Source organism: Oculina patagonica, chromosome 12 (genome assembly GCF_052425735.1).
Source record: "Oculina patagonica isolate OP01 chromosome 12, crgOcupat, whole genome shotgun sequence".
Classification (NCBI taxonomy): domain Eukaryota; kingdom Metazoa; phylum Cnidaria; class Anthozoa; order Scleractinia; family Oculinidae; genus Oculina; species Oculina patagonica.
The window spans coordinates 29615292-29638924 of record NC_135769.1 but is presented as its reverse complement, the minus strand read 5'-3'; the positions used below and the strand labels follow the sequence as shown (position 1 = coordinate 29638924).

The 23633-nt window shown below is 38.7% G+C and overlaps 2 protein-coding genes across 2 annotated transcripts in view; both read right to left on the bottom strand.

The window, feature by feature from the left end:
- Positions 1–9510, bottom strand: part of LOC144634028 (fibrocystin-L-like) — a 57830-nt gene extending 48320 nt beyond the window's left edge. Inside the window, 4 exon segments of the mRNA XM_078492966.1 lie at positions 219–354; positions 3420–3494; positions 9242–9265; positions 9368–9510. Coding sequence (XP_078349092.1) covers positions 219–354; positions 3420–3494; positions 9242–9265; positions 9368–9407 — 275 coding nt within the window. The 5' untranslated portion in view covers positions 9408–9510.
- A 3549-nt stretch (positions 9511–13059) lies between these two features.
- Positions 13060–23633, bottom strand: part of LOC144634033 (uncharacterized) — a 33862-nt gene continuing 23288 nt past the window's right edge. The window contains exons 9-20 of the mRNA XM_078492971.1: positions 23294–23382; positions 23159–23200; positions 22682–22736; positions 22334–22400; positions 22011–22094; positions 21717–21838; positions 20982–21062; positions 16388–16511; positions 16073–16148; positions 14570–14717; positions 14374–14453; positions 13060–13577 (exon numbers count right to left, since the gene is read on the bottom strand). Of these exons, the coding sequence (XP_078349097.1) occupies positions 13460–13577; positions 14374–14453; positions 14570–14717; positions 16073–16148; positions 16388–16511; positions 20982–21062; positions 21717–21838; positions 22011–22094; positions 22334–22400; positions 22682–22736; positions 23159–23200; positions 23294–23382 (1086 nt within the window). The 3' untranslated portion in view covers positions 13060–13459. The remainder of the gene's footprint in view (positions 13578–14373; positions 14454–14569; positions 14718–16072; positions 16149–16387; positions 16512–20981; positions 21063–21716; positions 21839–22010; positions 22095–22333; positions 22401–22681; positions 22737–23158; positions 23201–23293; positions 23383–23633) is intronic.

Genomic DNA, 23633 nt, shown 5'->3' with positions numbered 1-23633 from the left:
CGCTCCCGTCTAGTTGAGGACCCATGGATCCTTTTGCTTTCTCAAACTACACTATATCTAGTATTTTGCAATAATAGTTAACGCAAGCAATGAACGATGTTTCGACTGTTCAACGGTCATTTTCAAGTTCGGTGTTAGAATAAAATTACATGTAGTAAAAGCGCTAAAAATTTGTACATACAAACAATAGACAATAAGAATTAAATTAAGACACTCACTCAGTTTCACAGGCTACCCTCTTTTCTGATACATCGGTTGGTGTGATGTGACACTCCACCTGATGTATATCTGACTTGAAAAATATTTTGTTTCCTGCTGTTGGGTCTAGAAAGTTGAACTGATCCGGAGAAAAACCTACAGGAAAAAATGAATAAAAATGTAAGAGTCTCTCTCTCATGGATAATTATTATTTTTTTTTAATCATGCGAACTGGATGGTTTCCCATGCGGTTTCACTTAGACTACGAGCAGTCCCTTTTTTTTCTTAGTCCACCAGGGGTGAAAAAAAATAAAAATAAAATAAAATTCGAGGGGAAAAGTGGCCGCACGAACCCAGGGGAGGGGGGTGGGGGGGGTGGGGGGGGGGGGAATCCGGACTGTAAATGACGGAAACGATCGAAGGATTTTTTTGGGTTTGAAATTTTCGATTTCGGGATTTTTTTGGGTTCGAAAATTAGGCAAGTATTTTTTGGGGTGACTTAGATTTAAGTAGGGATTTTTTTGGTCATAAAAGACGGACTAAAGTTCCTTACTTGGCGTGGCCTTGGCGTATTTCTGCGAATAAAGTACAAACGAACGTGTTTTGCTGTTGTTTAATAGTTTACGATGGTGTCGCTTTACAATGCATGTGTCAGACATTTGGTATTTTAAAAATTGGTTACACAATAGTCTGCAAAGTGTTCCGTGGTGTATCCAGGCTTTTTTCGTCACTGGAATTCCCTTTTGCTATAGTGAATTTTTGATCTCTTTCGCTTGTGATCACTGGGGAAATTCAACAAGGGATTTTTTTGGGACTTATTTTTGGTCCAGGGATTATTTCTGGGTATTGTTGGAAGACTCAGGGATTTTTTGGGGTTCTAATTTTCATCATTTACATTCTGTAGTACCCCAACGCTCGAGTAACTAGGTAAATATTTTCGCGTAACTAGGTAACGCTCGAGTAAGTAGGTAAATATTTTCGCGTAACTAGGTAACGCTCGAGTAACTAGGTAAATATTTTCGCGTAACTGGGCAAACCTTAATAACAAATATTCATTGTTCGTTTCTCAGAAAACCAAGGTTTCCGCAGCTCCCGGGGGAGACACTCCCTTATTATGCCTTAATAAGCTAGATAAGTCGTGCAGCGCCAAAGGGTATAATTTTTTCTAAAAAAAATATGCATTTGGACCTGGACGGTCTAGCTCGCCAGCAGCAAATTTAAACAGCCACGTTAGTTTACAGGTCTCTGCACGGGTTGGCTCCAGCTAATCTTTCCCCTAAATTTGAAAAAGGGAAACCGAGTGCAACGCAAGGTACTCTGAAACTCAATGTTTCATTTACCGCGAACTAACTATTACAGAAATAGCTTTACCCATAGCGGCGCAATCTAATGGAGCAGTCTTCCTTCCAAAGTAAGACAAGCAGATTCCCTCAGGTAGTTTAAAGGTTTACTAAAACAAGTAATTTAAGGCATGGCATTCGTGGAAAACAGCGTTTTCTTTTTAACTCAACGAAACTCAATGTTCCATTACCGCGCACTAACTTTAACAAAAATAGCTTTACCTATAGCATCGCAATTTTATGGAACAGTCTTCCTATAAGCGTAAGACAAGCAGAGTCCATTGGGCAATTTAGAGGTTTACTAATACAAGTAATTTAAGGTACGGCACGTGGAAAGCAGCTTTTTTTTAATAGCTTATCTTTAGAATTTAAGTCTTTATATTTAGTAAGGATTTCATAAGTTCTGGTATGGTTTTCCCATATCATTATGATGTTCAGTAATACTTTCTTGGCTTCGGCGAACAGAATTGCACATTAGTAAGGATTGTATGTAGAATTTTAAAGCTGTTGTATTAACCGTGTGAAATAAAGAATAATAGGATAAGGTTTATGCACGGTTTTCCTACTTTTTATCTCACAAGTAACATTAAGAATCAAATGTTCACGCAAACTGTACCCGTTTCTGGGTAGGGTCTGTTCTGAAATAAGATATCGAATTTTGGGTTATGTCTGAAATATGGTACGGCTCTGAAGTCTGGTAAGGGTATCAAGGCGCGCTCCACATACACTAATTCAAATACTTAGGACTGTCTCTCCCACATACGTTATTATAGGAAATTAACGATACATGTTATTAACGCGAATTTCAAAACATCGCGTTAATTTAATTGATGTCAACACATTTACTATAAACATTTAACCAGAACTTTTCTTAAATTCGCGTTAATTTTATTACGCGCCAATTTTGTTCGCGTTGTTAAAATGCTTCGTTATATTCCTATAATATGGTAGTTCTTACAGTTGCACGGTCAAAAAACTTATTCTTCATTATAAATAAAAGCGATTACTTTCAAAGCAAGTTAATCGTAACACAAACTACTGCATTTTATTTGAAACAACTAAAAGTTCATCTACAAGCTCTTGTTATTCTTGCTGTCCGTAAAAACATCTTAGACTAGTCAAACAAAGGAAGTCTACGATCAAAGAAGTTAACTCGATCAGGTTTTAAATGTCATTTATCAACAGAAAGCAGAAACGCTGGCAACTAAAGAAATGAAATGAAAAACCATTTAATGTCTTGTGATTAAGAAACGCTAATAAGAAATAAAAGAAAAATTAGGGGTACGACCAAACTATTCTGTTAAGTTTTTATGGTCTTTTTTCCAAAGGAAAACCATTACTTTGTTATGATGGAATCTCTCTTGTCCTTGTTTCTGGACAGAACTCGAATGTTTATTCAAAACGTTTTTGTATAATGCACATTTTAGCCGACCGAGGTAGCAACTTCCAGAAATTTTTAACACTCAGAAAGTAGCAATATTGAAAGACTGCTAAGTCCGAAGGTCTCGAAACTCGTTACTTTCGTAATGCGTAATAATACCATCAATTCTTGATTAAAAAATCCTTAATTCTGATAAACGGTGCCCAAAACTGTTCGTTGAAAAGTGAACTGACAAGGATCGAAACGACTTAAAGATTGATGGATGATACATTTTGAAAGAACTACTCTGATTAAACGTTTTGATATATCTGTTATCTGTTTGTGATACAAAATTTTGTGAGGGCGTTGGTAGGCTAATTAGGAAAAGTTAGCCATGGAGTGGGAGGGGAGGGGTGGGGATGGGGTTGATATCTGGGGGGAAGGGCTAACAACCGAACCGGGATGTATGTTTGTCAGTTAGCAGACAGCGGCGAGGGGAGGGAGAGAGTGATGTTACATACCTCTGCCGTGAATAAAAACCATGGTACCCCCTGCCAGGCTGCCTTGAGTAGGCTCAATCCTGTATACAGAGGGATCTGTTGACGAAAATATTACGTTAAAATCATCTCTACCACACAGTAAAAGTTATATTTGATTATAATGAAAATGACAGACAAATGACAGTGATAATGACAATGACGATGCTTGATAAATAGACAAAAGAGACACTGATTTAAAAGGTGCTTCGCATATGGCTGTGCTGACGGTGATATTGATTGGGGCTCGTATAGAATCAGGGACACTCGAAGGAATAAGAAGGGCGTATCCGGCCAAAAGAGGCGCTTCTACAACAAAGCCTTTAATAGGGGGCCTTATGTGAGAGATGGAGTTGCTTTTGTATCGAGGGCGCGAAATCGATTCATTAAGGTAACAGTGATAAAAATATAATGAATTGAATAATGCTGTTTTGAAAAACAGTTGTAATAACGATCAATGGCAATTGACAATGAAATAAAATCACAGCAAAATCAATAATTCCCATCTGAAATCGTGAATCAGCATTTTATATAATAAGGTGTAACTAAAGTAGACAATTAGTCGAAAATGACCCCCACCAACACTTTGTTTGTTATAGATCTATTTTATCAACCGAAAAATGATTACAAATTCGTCGTTTTCTAAGTTACCTGTAGATACTATTATTTGTTAGTGTTCGGTCTGTTTAAAAGCTAAAAATCACACTACCCAGCCTCAAAACCGTCGCAATGACGTCTTTATGTTTAAGTGCCCTCTCTAGAGGTTAGGTAGCTATTAAAGTAATGCAATAAACTTGGGTTTAAAAGGTAAACGAGGGACAGGTAGATTGAAATTATCGGAATATCGAAGTCACATTTTTCAAGGTCAAGTTAAGATTTTGTATTCATATATTCAAGGATTAGCGCCTCACTTAAAACACGCCTTTTAATAAAAATTTTTACTCGTTACATGACATTCCTAATTAGGACTAATAAATCCAAAGACATCGACTTTAATGAATTTTTCACCTAAAAGGTTTAGTTCATAGATTTGTCGCAGACCTTTGCTTGAAAGCTAATAATCAGAAATGTTTACTAATTGAATCTTTTGTAAATTTTGTTAGGCGATAATTGTCTTGCCAACCGCTGTAAACAATTAGTGGTGAAGAGACCTCCCACGAACTTTTTGTTAGTCAAAAATAAATTATATGCTTCTTTTATAGTTAGGCACTTTAGGCGCTGCTTATTTTTTGCATTGCTGTTATCTACTTTTTATCTGGTGAAGAGGCATCCCACTAACATTTTGTTCTTCAAAAAATTGTGTGTTACTTTTATAGTTAGGCACTTTAAGCGCTGGTTATTTTTTAAATTGCTGTTATCTACGTTTAGACCGACTGGTGAAGAGCCCTTCCACTAACTTTTTGTTCGTCAGAAATAAATGGTATGCTCCTTTTATAGGCACTGCTTATTCTTTGAATAGCTGTTATCTACGTTTTAAACCGGCTGCGTCTGTTAAGCTGCGTCTGTTAAGTGCCTATTTCACATCACATGATGTTTTCTGATGTTCCTTTATCTAAAAGCGGTGACCCGAAATCATTTATTTATATACGAGTCAATATGATTAAATTTTAAAGAACCAATGGTGCATCAACCGGTTTGCAAAATGGCAGCAAATTAATGTAAATTTGTTAATTTCAAAATGTAAATTTGTTGATTTCAAACCTTTTTACCAAAGTGAGCCCTTTTGGAAGAACTTCACAATAGACAGGAAAACAGATTAACTTTGCGCTTTTTTTATTTGCATCAGAGATCAAAGCTAAAGAATTTTAGCAGGTCATATGTCCGTTAAAAAGAAAAGGCAAAACCGCAAACACTGCTTATGGCTCTCCACCTCTTAATATGAACAATTTTTCTAAAAGTGCTAACGATAATGCCGTTTAAAAACACGCAATCCGTTACAGTAATACTGCTATGCCCAAAGGCTCATATCTCAAGCACGAAGCTGGTCAAATAACCATACTAGGGGGGGTAGGCAATCAATACCTCCTTCGCAATGCCTACATATGTAGGCAAAGATCCTAAAGATCGAATTCTAAAAGGACAGAAAAAGCCTATTTGCAGACAATTATTTTCTTTTTTCTATGACAATTCACTCAATAAAAGCATTCATTTTTGATTGAACTCTTCATTGTTCACCTAGCTGGAGTAAACCGTTGCTTAGTCACATCGAGTAAACTGGAAACATACTTCGACTGAAATGCAAACATTCAACTAATTCATGCTGTGCATACCTTTCTATTTCAAACTTTGTTTAAAAACAGTATTTCTGAAATTAATAACAAAAGGCTAGACAATAGAAGTTCGATCTTTCACGCGCGGGACACCTGTTCAAAACACAATTGAACGCTCAATTACATTAATAAAAAATCATTCAGAATTTCTTGTGTCTTTCATATCGATCGGTTCCCGTTGTTAGAGGCGGAAACCTTCTGGGCCATGGCTTATTGTTGGTAATAGCAAGAGTCCCTGATACATAGCGGGATTACGCGCTAGAGGTTTGGTATGTAAGTAAAATAGTGAACCCGCAGCTGTAAAAATGTTAAACAAGTGATTGCATGACTGAAAATGCATTCCATCCGGGTAAAATCAAGAAGCACTAAAAACGCAGAAAATATTTGCTGTAAATTTGAGAGATTAGCAAAAAAAGGAAAAAAAACAATGATCGCTGCATTACAGCATAACACTGACTCAGAAATGAAGCAAACGCAAGAAAATTTCACTTAAAAGTACGGTTTAAAAATAATTCAGTGTTCTAAGCGTTTGAATCGTTACTCTTAAAGTCCGTAAAAGACGAACCAAAAACAGGCCTTTCAATCTTTTACATGGTCAAAAAAAGGATTTTAAAGCGACATGTACTAAATTTTTGACGTTGTTCACCAACAGAGAAACTGAGAAAGAAAGTCAATTAAGTTTAGTGATCAATCACAGCCGGCCACGTTTTTTTTTAGGTTACAACTTTTGACTGTGCTAAGAATTTTGACATTTTTTCGTTAGAAAAAGCTATGCAGCAATATTGGAAGACAAGTAACGTGTTGTTTTTTACACATTTTGAATTTCGTAACTAAAAATTGTACTTTTTGCTGAAAAAAAAAAACATAACTTTGCAGTCGCACAGTTCTCAAAATGGTTTTTAAAAGCTAGAAAACTTAGAAAACGAAAACAGATCGACTGATAAAAGGCGCGTTTACACGGTAGAGAAATTTGGGTACGGACCCGTCACAAAAATGGTCCGGACCTCACCACTTTTGTTGACGAAAACAGTCAAATCAAAACGGGGCCATAGGCGCCTATGGCCCCGTTTTGATTTGACTGTTTCTCAACAAAAGTGGTGAGGTCCGGACCGATTTTTGACGGGTCCGTACCCAAATTTTTCTGTCGTGTAAACGCGCCTTTTTTACTTGCCAATACGGTTCTCTATTGACTGTATGATATATTTTATAAGCAAAAGTAGAAAAAAGGATAGAAAGTAAAGTTCGCAATTTAAAGGGACACGGTGACCAGTTTTACTTCAAAAATTCAAAAGCCTAAAGACATATGGAAACTACAAATAGTGGTCAATGAGAGTTGACGAAGTCGATGAGAGTTGACGAAAACTCTCATGAGAGTCAACTCTTATCAACTCCCATCCTCGTTGTTCCTGATGGCATCACAATAATATCACTTGTTTATACCTTCAGTACACTTGCGAAGTGATTTTTAACAAAATTTGACCACTATTCGTAGTTTCCATATGGAGTTTTCGTCAACTCTCATCGACTATCATCAACTCGGGCCAAACGAGAACGAGAGTCCGTCAAACTCTCATCGACTCTCATGAAAAGTTTGAGCACGTTCAAAGTCAATGAGAGCGCATAAGAGTCGTTGAGATTGCATGAGAGTTCTATGCCAAACGAGAGCGAGAGTTTGAACTCTCATCAACTCTCATCCTCGTTTGGCCCGGGCTTTATATCTCAACTTGAAATGTCTGGCCGATTTTTTTCAAACTGGAAAAACACCTAAAAATTATCATAGCTCCTTTCTTCCTTCGACAACAATTTGCTTAATATCTCCATCTTGATGTACTTGGTGCATGTCATGTACGAGAAGACATATTCGCCAGTTTTAGTACTTTTTACCGAAAAGCATTAAAATCCCCGTGACAGAGTCCCTTTAAGCTACATAGCTAAAATCGAGAGCTTTTCTTTCTATCCTTTTTCTACGTTACTAGTTTTTCAAAACAAGAATAATGGATTATTATGTGGCTCAATTAACCTTTATTTTCCTTTTTACGATTTGCAAGTAATTAGAGCTTCATTATTTGAAAGACTGTCGATAAAGGCGTGAAACATTGTGAACAATTTGGAGCTCGAATGAAAAATTCGCAGATCGATGAAAAATAATTGTCCCCATTTCTTACTTTGTTTTCATCGTAACGTAGTTACCTTTGTACTACACTAATAGCTGCAGTTATCCCAGATTTCTTTGTGTGCTTAATCTCTCAAGTAAAGCTCTTACTCGTATCTCCATTGCGACAAAAGAAAACATCTGCTAAACTGAAAACTGAGGGTTTAATAGCCGCGAAATTATGCCTCCTTTATTTTAACAACACGGTAACGCTTTTTGAAGCACGAAATACGATTTTTGGATAGCCAGGAGCGAAAATCATAAAATATGCAATTCGCACTCTTTTTTTCGGGCAATGCATTCGAAGGAATTTAATTCGCACAGTTTGACACTACTATTGTAAGTTCGGTTTTCGCTAAATTTTAATCATTCTGTTTTGTGATGCTATATCAACCCCAGCGTCATGCCAGCATAGATTTGTTTGAAATAGTGCTAACATTAAACCTTTCGTGGGAATGGTTCTCTGAAAGATTGTTTAATTTTTCATTAGCACAGATGAAACACATACAGTTTGCTGCGAATGAAAATTCAATTTGGGGTAGCGAAAGGATTTGTTATCCGGACCCAAGAGTCCGATATCAATGTTTTTCCTAGACATTTTCTCAGCCGGACCTAAGAGTCCAATATCTGTGTTTTACCATACCGTCTATGAAACAACAATAAAAGCATACTCGGTATTGGAAGCTTGCTTGCTTGAATTAAGTCATTAAAATAAGCACAATGTAATCGTAATTTTATAGAACTGAGGATTACAGTCCAAGTGCTCTTTAAATGCCTTTAAACAACCAGCTTTAGCAAGCGGAAACCCGGACCGAATTCCCGGCTTATTCCCATACAAGGAAAATTAACACACGAGTAAACTTGAGATTAATATGATGAAATCGCTGATGAATTTGTTCTCGGATGCGTATTGCGGTTTGCAGAGTGTTCCGTTAAGGATCAATAAATCACCCTCACCAAGCATAAGATTCGAATAAAACGTAATACGCTCCTTGAAAGACCAAATTGTGTTTTGTCCGACAAATGAACCCGACCTTTATGAACAAGCTGAAGTCACGTATATCAGAGATTTTTCCGCTAATTTGAAGCAAGGTGGAAACCACAAACCACGTATTGTAGAGGGTGCGAGCGCATAGAAGCAAGTCTATAAGCATGTTTAATTCAACCTACGTGCTTACCGCTTTCGCTAAAATCAAAGACCTAGCGCAAATGCTTCACTGCTTTCAAATTCAACAAATGAGTCCTTTGGAACCAGCCTTTCATTATGTAAGGACTCTATTTATTGAATCTTAAAGCACTGAGGCATTTGCGCAGTGGAAAAATCCGAATAACATGACATAACTTAAGCTTATCGCTAAGCTAAAGCAAATATAAGAAGCACTTACCAGTTGCAGACGAAATCGCGACAGCTAAACAGGAAAGGAAAGAAAGAAAGAAAGTTACCGCAAGCAATCTTGAAGAGCGGGTTATCCAAATATTTGCAAACTACAAACAAATAGAACACTTCTTACCAGAGGCGAGACACCACAACAGTAGCATTTTCGCCGGCATGGTTGCCGACTGGCGCGGGAAAAAGTTGTTCCAAGTTAAGCTGCCGGCTAGCTAATACAACACTACTACGCTTGAGCTCGAATAGATGTTATTCACACAAGATACCAATGCATGTACTGCTTGCTGATTTGTCACTGTCTTTTATAAACACAGGAAGACAACGTCATAGGCCAAGGACATGGGTTAATTACGGTCTTTTGTTAAGCAAATCAACCGAGGTTCAATTGAAAAAGGCGTAGCAGGGTTCTAGTCTCTTTATAATTCGGCATACAAAATCAGAGGAAATGTTTAAGCGCGTTCTATTCAAGCGAATCTGCGTTTGGGGAGTAAAATAGACAACAGCCTTAAAAGCCCGACTTTCTTGACTTCGCGGGCATTATTTTACCGTTTGACGTCACACCGGGCCGGCAAGATCAGAAATGCAGTAAATACCTAAACAGACAGACTTAATAATTGCATTTGATGGAATGATTTAAGCGAACAAATTGCGAAATAAAACTCTATCATAACAACGCTAATCATATTTGGTCCACTGAATACTCCCAGGCGATCTTTGAAAAGCGCAAGGCTACCGAAAAGCAAGACTTCTACACTGTTGCGCGTCGCAAATGACAAATGGGCCGATGGTCCCGGGACAATTCACGCACAATTCCACTTCTAGTACTTACAGCATTCCTTTGTTTTCATTATTTCAATGGATACGCACTATCCATCCTTAAGTTGAGCCCTTTGTTAGTCCTTTTGAGATATTTCCCGCCCCGCTTTTTGAATCCCAAATTCATCTTCTACATATTAAAGCGGCGCTCCAGTTCAGATCTTTATACAAGCGTTTGTCGAAAGTATTTTCATGTGGTACAACGACGATACACCGACGAGTACCAAAATAATACCATGAAACAGTTTGAGTTCTCTGTGAAGGTCGGAAGGGACTCCGTTCGCTGGATACCCGAGTAATCGCAAGCTTCTTTTTTTCTTCGTTTTGTCTGTTACATAATGAAAAAGGATTACAATGTAGAATGTAGAGGGATGTTTCGATGACCCACTCATCATTTTCAAATCCGTGTAACTAATAATTGTAATTAATATTATAAAATGCGCGTGAAAGTCTTGTTGAATGTGATTAAAAAATATATGGAATGTAGAGAGACTATCTGATGACTCAATCTGTTATCAATCTGTTCGGTAACTCGAACTCAGATAACTCAAAAACTCCGCTAACTCGAACTAACTTCCATTTCCCTTGGATTTGAGACCACTTTTGAGTCATTTTTACTCGGTTAACTCAAACTCGGATAACTCGAAAACCCCGCTAACTCGAACTAACTTCCATTTCCCTTGGATTTGAGACCACTTTTGAGTCATTTTTACTCGGTTAACTCAAACTCGGATAACTCGAAAACCCCGCTAACTCGAACTAACTTCCATTTCCCTTGGATTTGAGACCACTTTTCAGTCATTTTTACTCGGTTAACTCGAACTCGGATAACTCGAAAACCCCGCTAACTCGAACTAAATTTCGTTTCCCTTGAACAGAATTTGGGTCAAATTTACCCCGATAACTCGAATTCCGGTTCTTGCAACTCGCCACGGTTGCCCATAGACTAGAGCAACGAACATGTTACGTATTTGACAGCCATTTTCCACGCTTAACATAAGACTGTATGGTCGTGTTAGAGTTTCTTACAAGATAAGTTCAACTTGCACTGTACTGTATACTGAAGCGCTAAAAAATCAGTAAACTATTAATTATTAACTTGGCATATTAAATATTCAATCGACCCCGATATCTCGAAACCCCGCCAACTCGAACTGTTTTTCGTTTCTCTTCAGAGTTCAAGTTACCGGGGTTCTACTGTATATAGTTCGCTACATCAGTGTTCGTCGGGTGCTGGACTATAATTCAGGAATTTTTTTATTAAATATAGTCAACCCTGTACGTGACAACTTAATATAATTTCCTAAAAAAATCAAATTTCGTTGAACACGTCATGCATAGACGAAGTTCTAGTAACATTACGCAACATTTTAAAAGATCGTGCATGCCGAAACGTCATACGTTAAATTTTCAGCATACGGATTAGTTTGGGGTTTTAACATCTTACACTATTTAACTTAGCTTTCTTTTTCTCTTTCTACTTTAAAATCTTAACATGGATACGATCTTTGATGGGATTTTGTCACAGAAAAGTGATTTCTTTGACTAAAATCAATCTCTGTTCTGCTCCAACGAGTGCTTAAGTCACGTACCCTTTATAAACTCGACTCTTACACTTCTTGCTTTTTTCTACTCCTTTATAAATACATTTACTAGTTCTCAACACATAATATTACTTTTTTCACATTTTACGCTGTATCTAGTACACAGATTTATACGTCTCAGCGGCAAAAAATCTGAATAATTATGTAAATAAAACGTCTTAATTCAAATTGAGTTTCGTTTGCCATTGTAGTAATAGAAAGGCTATAACCAATTAGTTTAGATTTTGAGCATTATGTGGCTTAGTTTGTTCTCTTATTAAAACGATAGCTTATTACTCCAAGTTCCCTTTTTATAGCACAACACGAAAACTGTTGTTTACGCGTCGAATTCAAGAGTTCAGAAGGACTTTTTTAATAGGAACCGGCAAATTGCTAAGATAACTAAAATGCTGAGGGGTAACTTGCGATAGCCAATCATTCCATCCAGTGGGAATAGGAATGTTTCTGCTCATTCTTGCTACAGAGAACAGAGTAACGTGTCATGTGTGTGGGCTTCTTTATCCCCGAAATAGGTAACACACCGCGCATCAGTGATATATGTTCGCTCGTGCGTAGAACGCTCGAAAACTCGTGCGCGGGAACACGTTTGTGGAAACACGCGACTTACTTTATGTATCAGTCAAATCGAAGGTTCAACATCCCCTCGGGCATTTGAATTTTTGGAAAATTTGTGTTCTAATTCCCGCCTCCCTGGTTCAAAAAGCCGTTCAAATGCCCCGCAACAAGCCCATTTTCAGTGATCAAATGTCCCCACCCCCGGGAAAAATTAATAGTTTATAGTTAATAGTTAAACAGATAACTTTTTTATCTGTGCAGCTACTTATGCTAGTAAAATCCTGTCTGCATACCGGCTTTATAAATAGACCACACACTTTTTTCCTCTATTCTATAAATTAATACATAGTAGATAACCAATACATAGAAGATAATCGGTCTCCGCAATGATTATAAATTAAACCTACGTGCCTTTACTGGGACACATATAACCAGAAATCAAGTCTGCGTTCTAGTGCCAGTTGTCAGAGTTCCCGGGGGGGGGGGGGTACTCCCTATAATGGCCTATACGGGGAGGCTCCGCCCGAAAGGGGTACCTTTCAGGTATATGAAAGGGTAGGGATTTCACAAGTTTAGGTATACGAAAGGGTATGGAAATCAGTCATTTAGGTTTTTGAAAGGGCCTTTCAATAAAAATATTTCGAGCAGATGCAATTTATGGCTGTATAATTTCAGTTTATGAAGCGCTATTGAAAATGAAAAGAAAACGTCGTGTTTTAAGTCTATGCCATGACTTTCAGGTATACGAAAGGGGTACAATTTTTGGCAAAATGGTACACAAAAGGGTAAGGGGTAGGAGCTCGGGCGGAGCCTCCCCGTTCAAAACTTTGTTGAGATACTCGAGGTTGTGCGATTTTATTTACTATTCTAATAAATAAAGTACGATGGTTTTATTTGTTACGACGCAGAAACCATTTCTTAAAAACGTTCGCTTTAATTCAAAACGTTCGCTTCAATTCTTCAAAGTGTTTCTAAATTGTTTTTGATGTCTCACACTGCCTCGATCCTTCGCAGCCTTGACCGTCCTTGTTAAATAAGTCATAATTTTTGATAAGCTTCTTTCGACTGATGATATCGATAACCTCATCAAAACACGTTACAGCGCGTACATTAATTCCGTCGCGAGGACAAGCAACGTTTGAGTTGAAAATTCCGGTCAGCAGAATTAACTGCGTCTACGGCAATCTTTGTTTGCGTCAGCGGGGTTGATATGCAACATGACGTCATCCCTCCTCTCCTCACTGAAGCCCGTAACTTTTCAGCAAGGCATCTGAGGAAAGAGGTCGCCCGCGGAAGTCTTGGAAAACGTCACGAGGGTGACGGGCACCACCGCTGGCCAGCACAGTATCGCGGAACCTGTGGAATTAGATCACATACATAGATATTATTTGGTAGGGCCACGTAGGAAGGCTGAGAAATGAACCAAGATAAAAAACACGCAGGTGCAGGGCCATTAAACTGCTTATTGAACCTCCAACAAATCGACCACACTTTCCAATGGTCTACACTCATATATTTATATACACCTCAAAAATGACTATACTACATGTTCAAAACTAGGCACTCAAGGGAACTACGAACCGTGTTTTGGACATTTTATGGCGTAATTTCTATGGTCTGTAAGAGATCAGACCATGGAAAAACGTGTTCGATTTGTTTTATACAATGACACTGAAAATTTACCTGCGAAATAGATGGAAAATCAATGCCAAATCGCGCGCGTGTGTGACAGCTCGTAAGATCGCGCGCATTTTTTCTAGTCGAAACAGACGCATGGGTAGGAAATTTCGTCCTAAATGTTCCAGCTGCTTTTCACAACTCGCCTCAATTTTATTCAATTTTTGGAAACGTTGCGACAATTTCTCAAGTTTTCCGAAGTTTGCCTTATACATATTATATTATACAGTATTGTGTTACAGGTTCATGGTCTTAACTCTCACACCTACTATAACTTTAGACCAATGAGCGCGCCAGAATTATCTCAGTAATTGTATAATTTTGTTTGCGAAGTTCTGTAGTTTACCTATTAACTGGTCATTGTGGCTGTTGTAGGAAGGGTCAGTAAAAGTGAATGTATGCAACGAAGTGAGGTCTGGACGATATATGTGCCCGTTATGTGGAGACTCGACTGTACGAAAATAAAATCAATTACCTTTTTCCTACTTCACTCCGTGCACGTCTGTTGTTGAGGCCGACTTCTTCAAATGCACTAAAAGCATCAGCGGACATCACCTAAAGACAAGTACAAAGCACAGAAATGCTATTGCCGAATTTTAATTTAACACCGATTATTCCTTACCAGGGCAAATCATAAAAAAATTCAAGACTTGACTCAAAAGTTTACTAACTTCAGCCCATTTGTAGGAGTAATAACCAGCAGCATATCCAGACGCGAAGATGTGAAGAAACGAACAAGGGAATCTGTCTTGATCAAGTGGTTTAAGCACTGTGTAGTCACTGGAGATTCTTTCAAGAACTGCGCGCCAAGGTTCGGAACTGTTGGTACAACGAAATATTAAACCTCTCAGCTTGGACTGCTGGCGAGAAGAGAAGTTGTCAAGCCTAGTGGCCCATCAAGACCGAAGCTTAACCCGGTTTCTGTAGCATTAAACGACTAGGAGTATTTCTACTTCCCACTGGATGGAATGCTAGTCTATCGCAGGGTCACCCCCAGCAGTAAATTCACCGGTACCCATTTATAGCTATTTCGAGAAAGGTTGTCGGAAAAAAAAAAAACATCAAAGTGCACGCGACAAGACCGAAAGGTGGTCTATTCACTGGAATTTTGCATATTTGCCTAGAGGAAATTTACAAGTTTGTATTTTTGCACGTGGAGAATTTGTTTTTCTTCTCAGGAGGCCTATATCTGTACCTTTACTTTTACTGTCGCATGTCTTTGAGTGAGGAAAAAATCTTCTGAACTTCAGAGGGTCTAAACGTACCTTGTTTCTACATGTCTGAAAAGAAAGAAAACCTGAAAATTGCGCTTATTTTGTTGTTATATCTCATTAGTATTCAACACGTGCAGTAGCTTAATATGTCTACCCATACTACCTTTGGCTTGTGCAGTTTTGTGCTTTTTTCCGACGTTTCTCGAAATAGCTGTATACACCTGGGCTGAGAGAAACACTGTGCCCAATAACATAATGTAGTGCCCCGGGCAGAGCTCGAAACTAGACCGCTCGATCTGGAGTCCGGCGCGCTAACCATTAGGCCAGCGCGCCTCCCACTGACTGCTAGCGAATGCAAACAGATAAAAAATCCGAACAGTTTCTGTTCTAATAACAAGAGTTGACAGTTTTACAGTGAAGTAACTAAATTCTTGCTTTTTGTCAGCGGTTTTAGGCAACTGCAGGCAGTCTATATCTTTTCTCATTTTTCTCAAAAAGCCGAGTAGAGCGAAAGCGAAAATAGTAAGATTGAAGAGTGACGATAGTAGCGCGCGCTACACGAAAAAATTCTTTGATTAAGGTACACTCCCATTTGTTGCGAGGGAGCGGAGATCGAAGGCGCTTGACTGCGGTGTCTGCATTAATAACTAACTAGGAGAATTGCTACTTCCCCTTCCCCCTCCCCCTTAGTACTTTTGTCTGGTTGCCATAGCTGTTTCAACAGTACCCATTTACATTACTGGGTAGATAGCCTGCGTAGAAGGCGTAAAGAAGGGAAGGGGGTAGTAGGAGGACTGGGTAGAGAGAGGTAAAGTGAGAGTCAAGTGTCTTGCCCCAAGAACACAACACAGTAACACCGACCAGGGTTTAAAACCGAACCTCTTGATCTGAAATACCAGCGAGATAACCTCAAGGCCACCGCGACTTCCCCTCATGTTAAACGTTTTTGGAAGTCCATACCTCGTGTGGAGTTCCATGTCAAGTGCACTGAAGTACAACTGACGTAACATCTGTGAGCCAGCCATGAATCTACGAGCTATAAAACAAAACAAAACAAAAACATCAACACCGTTTATTAGCAATATCACTGTACTTCAACAAAATGCCTTCGAAAAACATGAACGTTTCATTAAATAATGTTCTATTTTATAAGAAGGTTTATTTTCGCGATTGAGGCCTTATTTAGAAAGCTTTAAACAACATAACAACATACCTACACTGTATTGCATATTATAACAAAACTCTGATGATAAGACATCTTTGAATCTAAACTACCTTTGCAAACTTGTTGGAAAAGCTCATCCGGGAGAGTCTCGTTTGTACGGTAGTGGCCGCTGACCAAATTCATCGTGGTTTCATCATAGAGCCAGTTCTCCATAAACTGTGATGGAAGCTCTACCTGTAATGACAATCAGGAAAAACTCAAGACTGTAAACATTTTGTCAGCTTTTGGTCTCGCTACCTTTCAGTGCTTTTGTCACGTGCAATCCGACGGTCAGACTAAATGGCGTGGGTGGGTGGGTCGTGGGTCGTGGGTCGTGGGTCGTGGGTCGTGGGTCGTGGGTCGTGGGTCGTGGGTCGGTCGTGCGTTTTGGGTCAGAGTATAGCTAACTGTCGTGGGTCGTGGGTCGTGGGTGGAAGTCGTGGGTCGTGGGTGTGGGTTAAGTCGTGGGTGTGGGTAAAAGTCGTGGGTAAAAAAAAACATAAAAAAATCAAGAGAGGATAACAAACATTTGTAGGAAAATAGTTCGTGCATGGCTAGTCTGACGAAGAGTTTCGACCCAGCCAAGGGACCCTCTAGAAGCTTTTCTGTTCAACAAACTTGTTGGGGTGTCTGTAAAACCAGGACAGGAACACCACGAAACACCCCTGGAACACCGAAAATGTTTAAACACATATCAACAAAACAGTTCAATTAAATTTAAAAATTTATAGGAATTTTTATTTTATATTCTGCGTTGCGATTAGGATTTCGTCCTCGCCATCCCCCCCCCCCCCCCCCCCACCCCACAAGAACCGCGACTTAAAAATATTGCGTGACATTGTGCATTACAGACTGAACGACATTTTTACCGTGGGAAATTTTAATGGTCGCGTTTGCGGTTACAAAAAGGCGCTTTAATATTTAAAAGTAGATACAATGGCTTCGCCTGTTGGCCAATGCGACAAAATGTTTGATTCGGACGCGGAAATGTTGCAGCCAACATTTTTACTACAAACCATAACACACTTGGAATTGTTAGAGTTGAGTGAGAGATTTTGTGAGAGCTTTCTTTTTAAATCGACACCTGGCGAATTGCATAGAATTCTGTTCCCCCTTTTTTCTAGATTCTTGTGCTTATTTTTATAACGAGCATGTATATTGTAGCCTGCATACAACCCCCCCCCCCTCCCCTAAAAAAATCGGGAACAAGGAAGGGGACAGCTGTACACAGGCTAGTATATTGCTACTATTTGAATTAAGTGTTTAGTTTGTTTGTTTGTTTTTCACCTCACGGACTCAGGAGTGAAACGCGGGCTACGGGCTGAGGACTAGGTTAAAATATGTACTGCGTTCTGAGTGACGCATTACGAAAGGTAACTCATCTAGACGGGTAACGAATCCTGTACCCGTCTTTATGATAGAGACATTTGTATCCAGACAAAATACAAAATGTTTGCCCATGTTCTTCCCGTCTCTGGAATGAAAACCGACGTCACGGAACTTCGGAAATGTTCGGCAGCTTTCTCAAAATGTTGGGTTATGTTCGGGTAAGTCTTGGAAGTTTTCGGACGACTACGGAATTTTTCGTTGATATCATCCAAAATCTTCAGTTTTAATCCAGTTTAACGTTTATTTTAATTTATTCAAATCATTTTTTTTTATCTGTGTTTAAACATTTTCGGTGTTCCAGTGTGTTCCTGGTATTACAGACACCCCAACAAGTTTGCTAAGCAGAAAGACCTCTGAGCCGGGTCGAAACTCTGCGCCAGACTAGCCGTACACGAACTATTTCCTCACAAATGTTTGTTCAGTATTTTGTATGACAGTTAGCTATACTCTTTTGTTACCCACGACTCCCACGACTTTACCCACACCCACGACCCACGACTTCCACCCACGACCCACGACCCACGACAGTTAGCTATACTCTTTGGGTCAAGGCAAGTTCGTCCCCGATGCAAAGGAGCATTCTCACCGATTTGTTATTTTTGTATACCGTTTTTCTTATTAACAAAAACATGTTTTTCTTTCATGTCGGGCTCACCGTTTCGCTTTTTTCCCTTCATGTCTGCCGGACAGTTTTACGGAAGTGGGCCGAAAATTGCAAGTATTTGCTTGACCTTGGCGTGCAGGCTGTTTGCCGACTGAGAATTTTCTGATCGGCAACGTTTTGGTAACAACCAATTTATTGAACGATTTCATGTAGGTAGCTTGGTGGTTCTTCATTCCATATCGATTAAATGATCATGTTATTCATTTGTTTGTTTTTCCAATTTTATCAGGGAAGTCACGCTAGCCAATATATTTTATAATTTGTTAAGATTCGTGGCTTTTCTTGGTCATTTCAAGTGAAAAAGTTACAACTTCTCAAGTCTCCTTATAACTTTAAGGGATTTCTACAAAACACCTAATGGATTTTTTTCCTGTGCATGGCCAACATTTTATTCCTCTAATTGAAAAAAAAAGAGTTTCTTTTCCGTTGATCGCTACTTTCCAGTGATCCAATTAGTGGCGTGGGAACGCTCAAGTATGATTGGTTAAAAATAGGTGAAATGTACATGTTTGCTGAAAGCATTTGCGAAAGCATTTTCAAAACTTGCACTGTCTGGGACTATAGCGAAAGGAACTATTTATATTCTTGAAATGACTTAATAATTGTACGCCGGTTTTAAGTACTAGAGATTTGTTTCACAAGGCCAAACCGATGTTGCTGTTTCAGAATCCGAACTTGCAGGTTTGTCGACCGCGGTCAAACGACAGAAATATGCCAAAAACAAGACAAGTACTTCAAAGATAAGGTTTTGATTTTCACAATTTAAAGTTTCATACATACCGGTATCGTGACAATTTACGAAGCTTTTTGGTGCTTTATTAAAAAAATGCTTGAAAATGGTGATATGTGGACTTTTCTGCGCCATTTTTTCAAAGCACTTTGGTTCAGATGTAAAACATTAAAAAGTAAAAACACTCTTATACCTGGGAAAACGGGAATGTTCAGGAAAGCGTGACTCTCGCGTGACTAAGTTATCGTGACGTTTGTTTTAGGTCAAAGTTTAAAAAGTTTAAAAGACTGTTGTATGTTGTACAATTAAAAATTGTGCTTATTGAGAAGCTTTTCCATCAACGCAACAGGAAATATGTTTATTTACACTCAGCAGCTATTTTTTGCTCATACTAACACATCGATATGAACGAAATTCCCCAAAATAGGAAGAAAAGCTGCCTATAAAGACGTTTGAATGCGGCAAGGGTGCGTCGAGATTTGACCTTACGTTATCAATTGAAGCTTGAGGCACCAGATGCACTATCGAAGGTTGCGTTTAAAGAGATTAAAGGGAAATCAAAACTTGCAATGTCAAGCACTGTAGCGAAATGAACGTTTCATTTTGTTGAACTGACTAAAGTTATATTTTAGACCATTATTTTAAAAATAAAAAATAAAAAATAAATAAGTAAATGGGAATTTACAGTGTGATCTTCCACTAGGTGGCTCTTCTTCGCAATAAAAATGTTCATATTATTTTTGCATATATCCTGCGAAACCAAGAAACAAGAAACGCAGTGGAAATATTTAGACACTAGTTTGCCACTGATCCACACACTGGTCCCTGATTAAAATTCCGATTTTACACAGATGAAATGGCAGAATTGGAAATAGAAGTAGCTGATCGGCTTATCAGCCAAACTGAAGGAACTTGTCCTTGTCGATGCAATCGTTTTAAGGGTGTTCTTGTTTATTTAAGATTTTTCAGTTTTTCTGCGAACTAGTAGCCTGCGTGGCTAACTGCGTGGCCGGCGTTCAAAAGGGGAAGGAGAGGGGAAGTTCTAGCGGTAGTCTCATGCAACGTATATTGTAACACCTCCATCCGAGGTCTTTGAATGAGTGGGTTGAAATTTTCGGCCTTGTTAAGCGTCGCACATTTTTCGGTAAATTTAAAATCCAGAGATAGCTGGTAAATCGGCTTATACACGCACGACCCACGACCCACGACCCACGACCCACGACCCACGACGCACGACGCACGCCAATTAGACAATCTCGCAATCCGATATAATAAAATGCTTAAATAATGGTACGAAATGATAGAAAAACACGCGAAATGCTTCGAGACGGTTTTAGATTGTTCTCATCCATGTGGTCGAAGGAGATTACGGTTCATGAGCACTACTGGAACCTAGATCGCTTTTAGCTCGTAAAGCGATCGTAAAGCGATCGTAAAGCGATCGTAAAGCGTTCGTAAAGTAGTCCCAAATTTAAATACGATCAAATTACGACAGCGGAAATCAAGAATACGATCGAAATACGATCACATTGCGATCTAGGATCCAGTAGGGGAGTAGGGGCGCTCTAAGAATGTCGTTAATTGTAGCATGATGCGACTACGAGCATTGCTATTGTCCGTTTATGAAACACTGGTCGTAAATACACCTGGAAAGAGAGAAGAACTGTATTCTTATTCCCTTAACCAAGAACACAACACAGTGACCCAAGTCGGAGCTCTAACTCTAAACCTCCGGATATCAAGTCTGGGACACTCCTAAGACCATCTGTTTCAATAACGCGTTTTATTGCCTCGGGCCTTCGATTCTATACTGCTTCAAGTGCCTCAGTAAACCTGGAGTACAATTCGTGCGAAAAGTTAACAAACAAGCGACAGAACTTACTGCGTCCCACTCAACATTTTTTATTCCAGCCGCGTCTGAGTAAGGCACTGTTGTTAACATGTGTTGAAGACCGTGGCCAAACTAAGGGGAAAAAAACGGAAAAATAAGGTTATTGTTGTCAATTCAGTTTTAACGGTTATTTTTTTACAGTGTTAGCTGAGAATAAAAACAAAACAAATGAGAACTACCTGTTGAGTAAACTTGGCAAGATCTTAACAACATCTTATTCCCAAGTTAAATATTAATTCATTATCGAGAGCAAAAGGAAAACCAAATAACTTTAAATACACTTATTCACTGATAACCTTTTTTCAACAGGGTGGAAATCAAACAAAGATAATAAACGTCTGAAGCGTTTACCAGTGTTGCTGAAGTTTAGCTGAATACAGTTACTGCAAAATTTCAAAGGTAGTGGGTGAGACTTCTCTTTTCTATAAGCCCGAAATTTTATAAGAAAACTCGCAGCAACAAATGGGTATGTACGTAGCCATTTTATTGTTTATGTTCTTTCTTCTAGTGGGAGTTCTAGGCATAATTAACTCTCTCAAAACCCGCATCGCCCACGCATAACAGAGGAATTGCCGATTTAACGATTTTTTTAGACACACCATTCTCAAAACGCTCGAACACGAAACTGTCAACTCACATTCAGTTGGCCGGTACTATAGTTAGAACGGTTTAAAAACAATCAGTGCCTTAAAAAAATAACTATAAAAATTGATACTAAATTGTTACCTCATGAAAAAGTGTCTCTACATCTCTGAACGTCATAAGAGAAGGCGTCCCATCTGCGCCGGGAGGGGACTGGTTACAAACCAGGTAAGCTACAGGCTTTCTGTTGAGAACTTCACTTTTGTCTGTGTTCAGAAAACAACAAATAGATCATTCTTATCGAAAATGGGCAACTAATCGACTTTTTCTTTTCTTTTAAGGTCTTCACTCTTAGAAAAGATCAAAACACAGCCATTTTTGTCAACACAGCTAAATAATGATAACAAAAAAACCGATCGAAGTGGTGCAAGGAATTACCTAGACATTGGTCCATCCAGGCTCCCCCGCGCTTTTCGGCCGGGCGGGAATATGGATCCAAGTAAAACGACGCTATATGATGCCCTGAAGAAGTTAAAGAGAAAACAATTAAAAAAAATGTGGGAAGAAATTAATGACAAAAATACTTTGATAACAATTTGTTATAATTGAAAACAGTGACTGCAGTACTTGATCAGTAGATTTGCAGACTGAGATATCACGACTACATAAGGTCACATAAGTGTTAGCGTGGTGCTTCGTCTTTAACATTGGTGCTATATTGAAGGGGATCTCATTTTAACAAGTAATCTTTTTTTACTTACCGTCTTCATTCACGATGTTGAAAAATCTTACGTCCGGGTGCCAAACGTCTGCCTCGCCATCTGCTGGCTAAAATTTTCAGTGAAATGTCAGTGCCCCGAAAACAGGCCTTAAAAATAAGTATGCAAACTTACGACTGTTTTTTCACGCGATTGCTCGAGAAAACAAAAATCTACCCTGACTCACTTTTTATTCAGTACCATGCAAGAGTATTTTTCTCTTTTTTGCCTCAATCAATTATAAAGCAAAACAAACGCAGGTATTGATAGAGCCAATAACAAGAGGCATTCATGCAACAGTTTGTAAGCAACAACAACAGCAGCAGCGATACAAAATGCTTAGACGCAAACCTGAATGGATATACCAAACAATTCAGATGACAGTTTAAACATTCCATTAAGAACCCTGTAAAATAAGAAAAGCAACCATCAGCTGGGTATTTAATCACCAACATTATTTTTGTAAGCAAGTTTATTTATTTACTCCCTTCAGCAATGCTTGTTTGCTTTCGCTTAACAAGCAGCGTGACTGCTCGCTTTTTAGAACTTGAAGTTGCATCAAGTTTTGAACAGGTTCGAAACTCCTGCGACTCGCGGCTAATTGCGGCTTTATCGCCGCTAATTATTTACACGTATGCAAACTCGCGGCAATTTCATGGCAATTTTTATCATTCGTGCAACTTCGGCGCGACAAAAATTGCATTGAGTTGTGCGACAAAAATCGCCTGTGTAAACGGGCCTTAACAGTTCTTTCGCACAGCTACCCAGGTTTTTAAACACACAATAGTCGATTGGAAACAATTGCACCTAACATAATTTAATCCTAACCTTGGTAATGGAAAATATGGCCTCAAATCCTCATCGGTAAAACTGAAACAAAATTTTAAAACTTATGTAAAACGTTGCTACAATTACGCGACAAAGTCATAACTGTCAACTTGTTTTGTAAAGCCTTTTTCTAACCTGAACAAATGCTCCCTCTGTTTTTGGGACCAGAATGGTATGTCCCAATGCTTCAAGTCTCCAACAAAACCATTTTCCTGTGCAAATGCCTTAAGAAATAATAATACAAAAGATATATTACTGTAAGTATTATGCAGAAAGACTCAAACTGCTCAAAACTTAGGACAAAAATAAAATCTTCGTCTTCAAAAATTGTAGAAGGAATTGACGTAGAATTAAAATTATAATGTTTAAATCCTGTGTTATCTTCCAATTTTGGTTGAAGTGATTTACAAGTTGCGTCAATTGACGGCTTAGTCGCGCTCGCGACACTGGGATAATTACAAAATGGCAATTACGA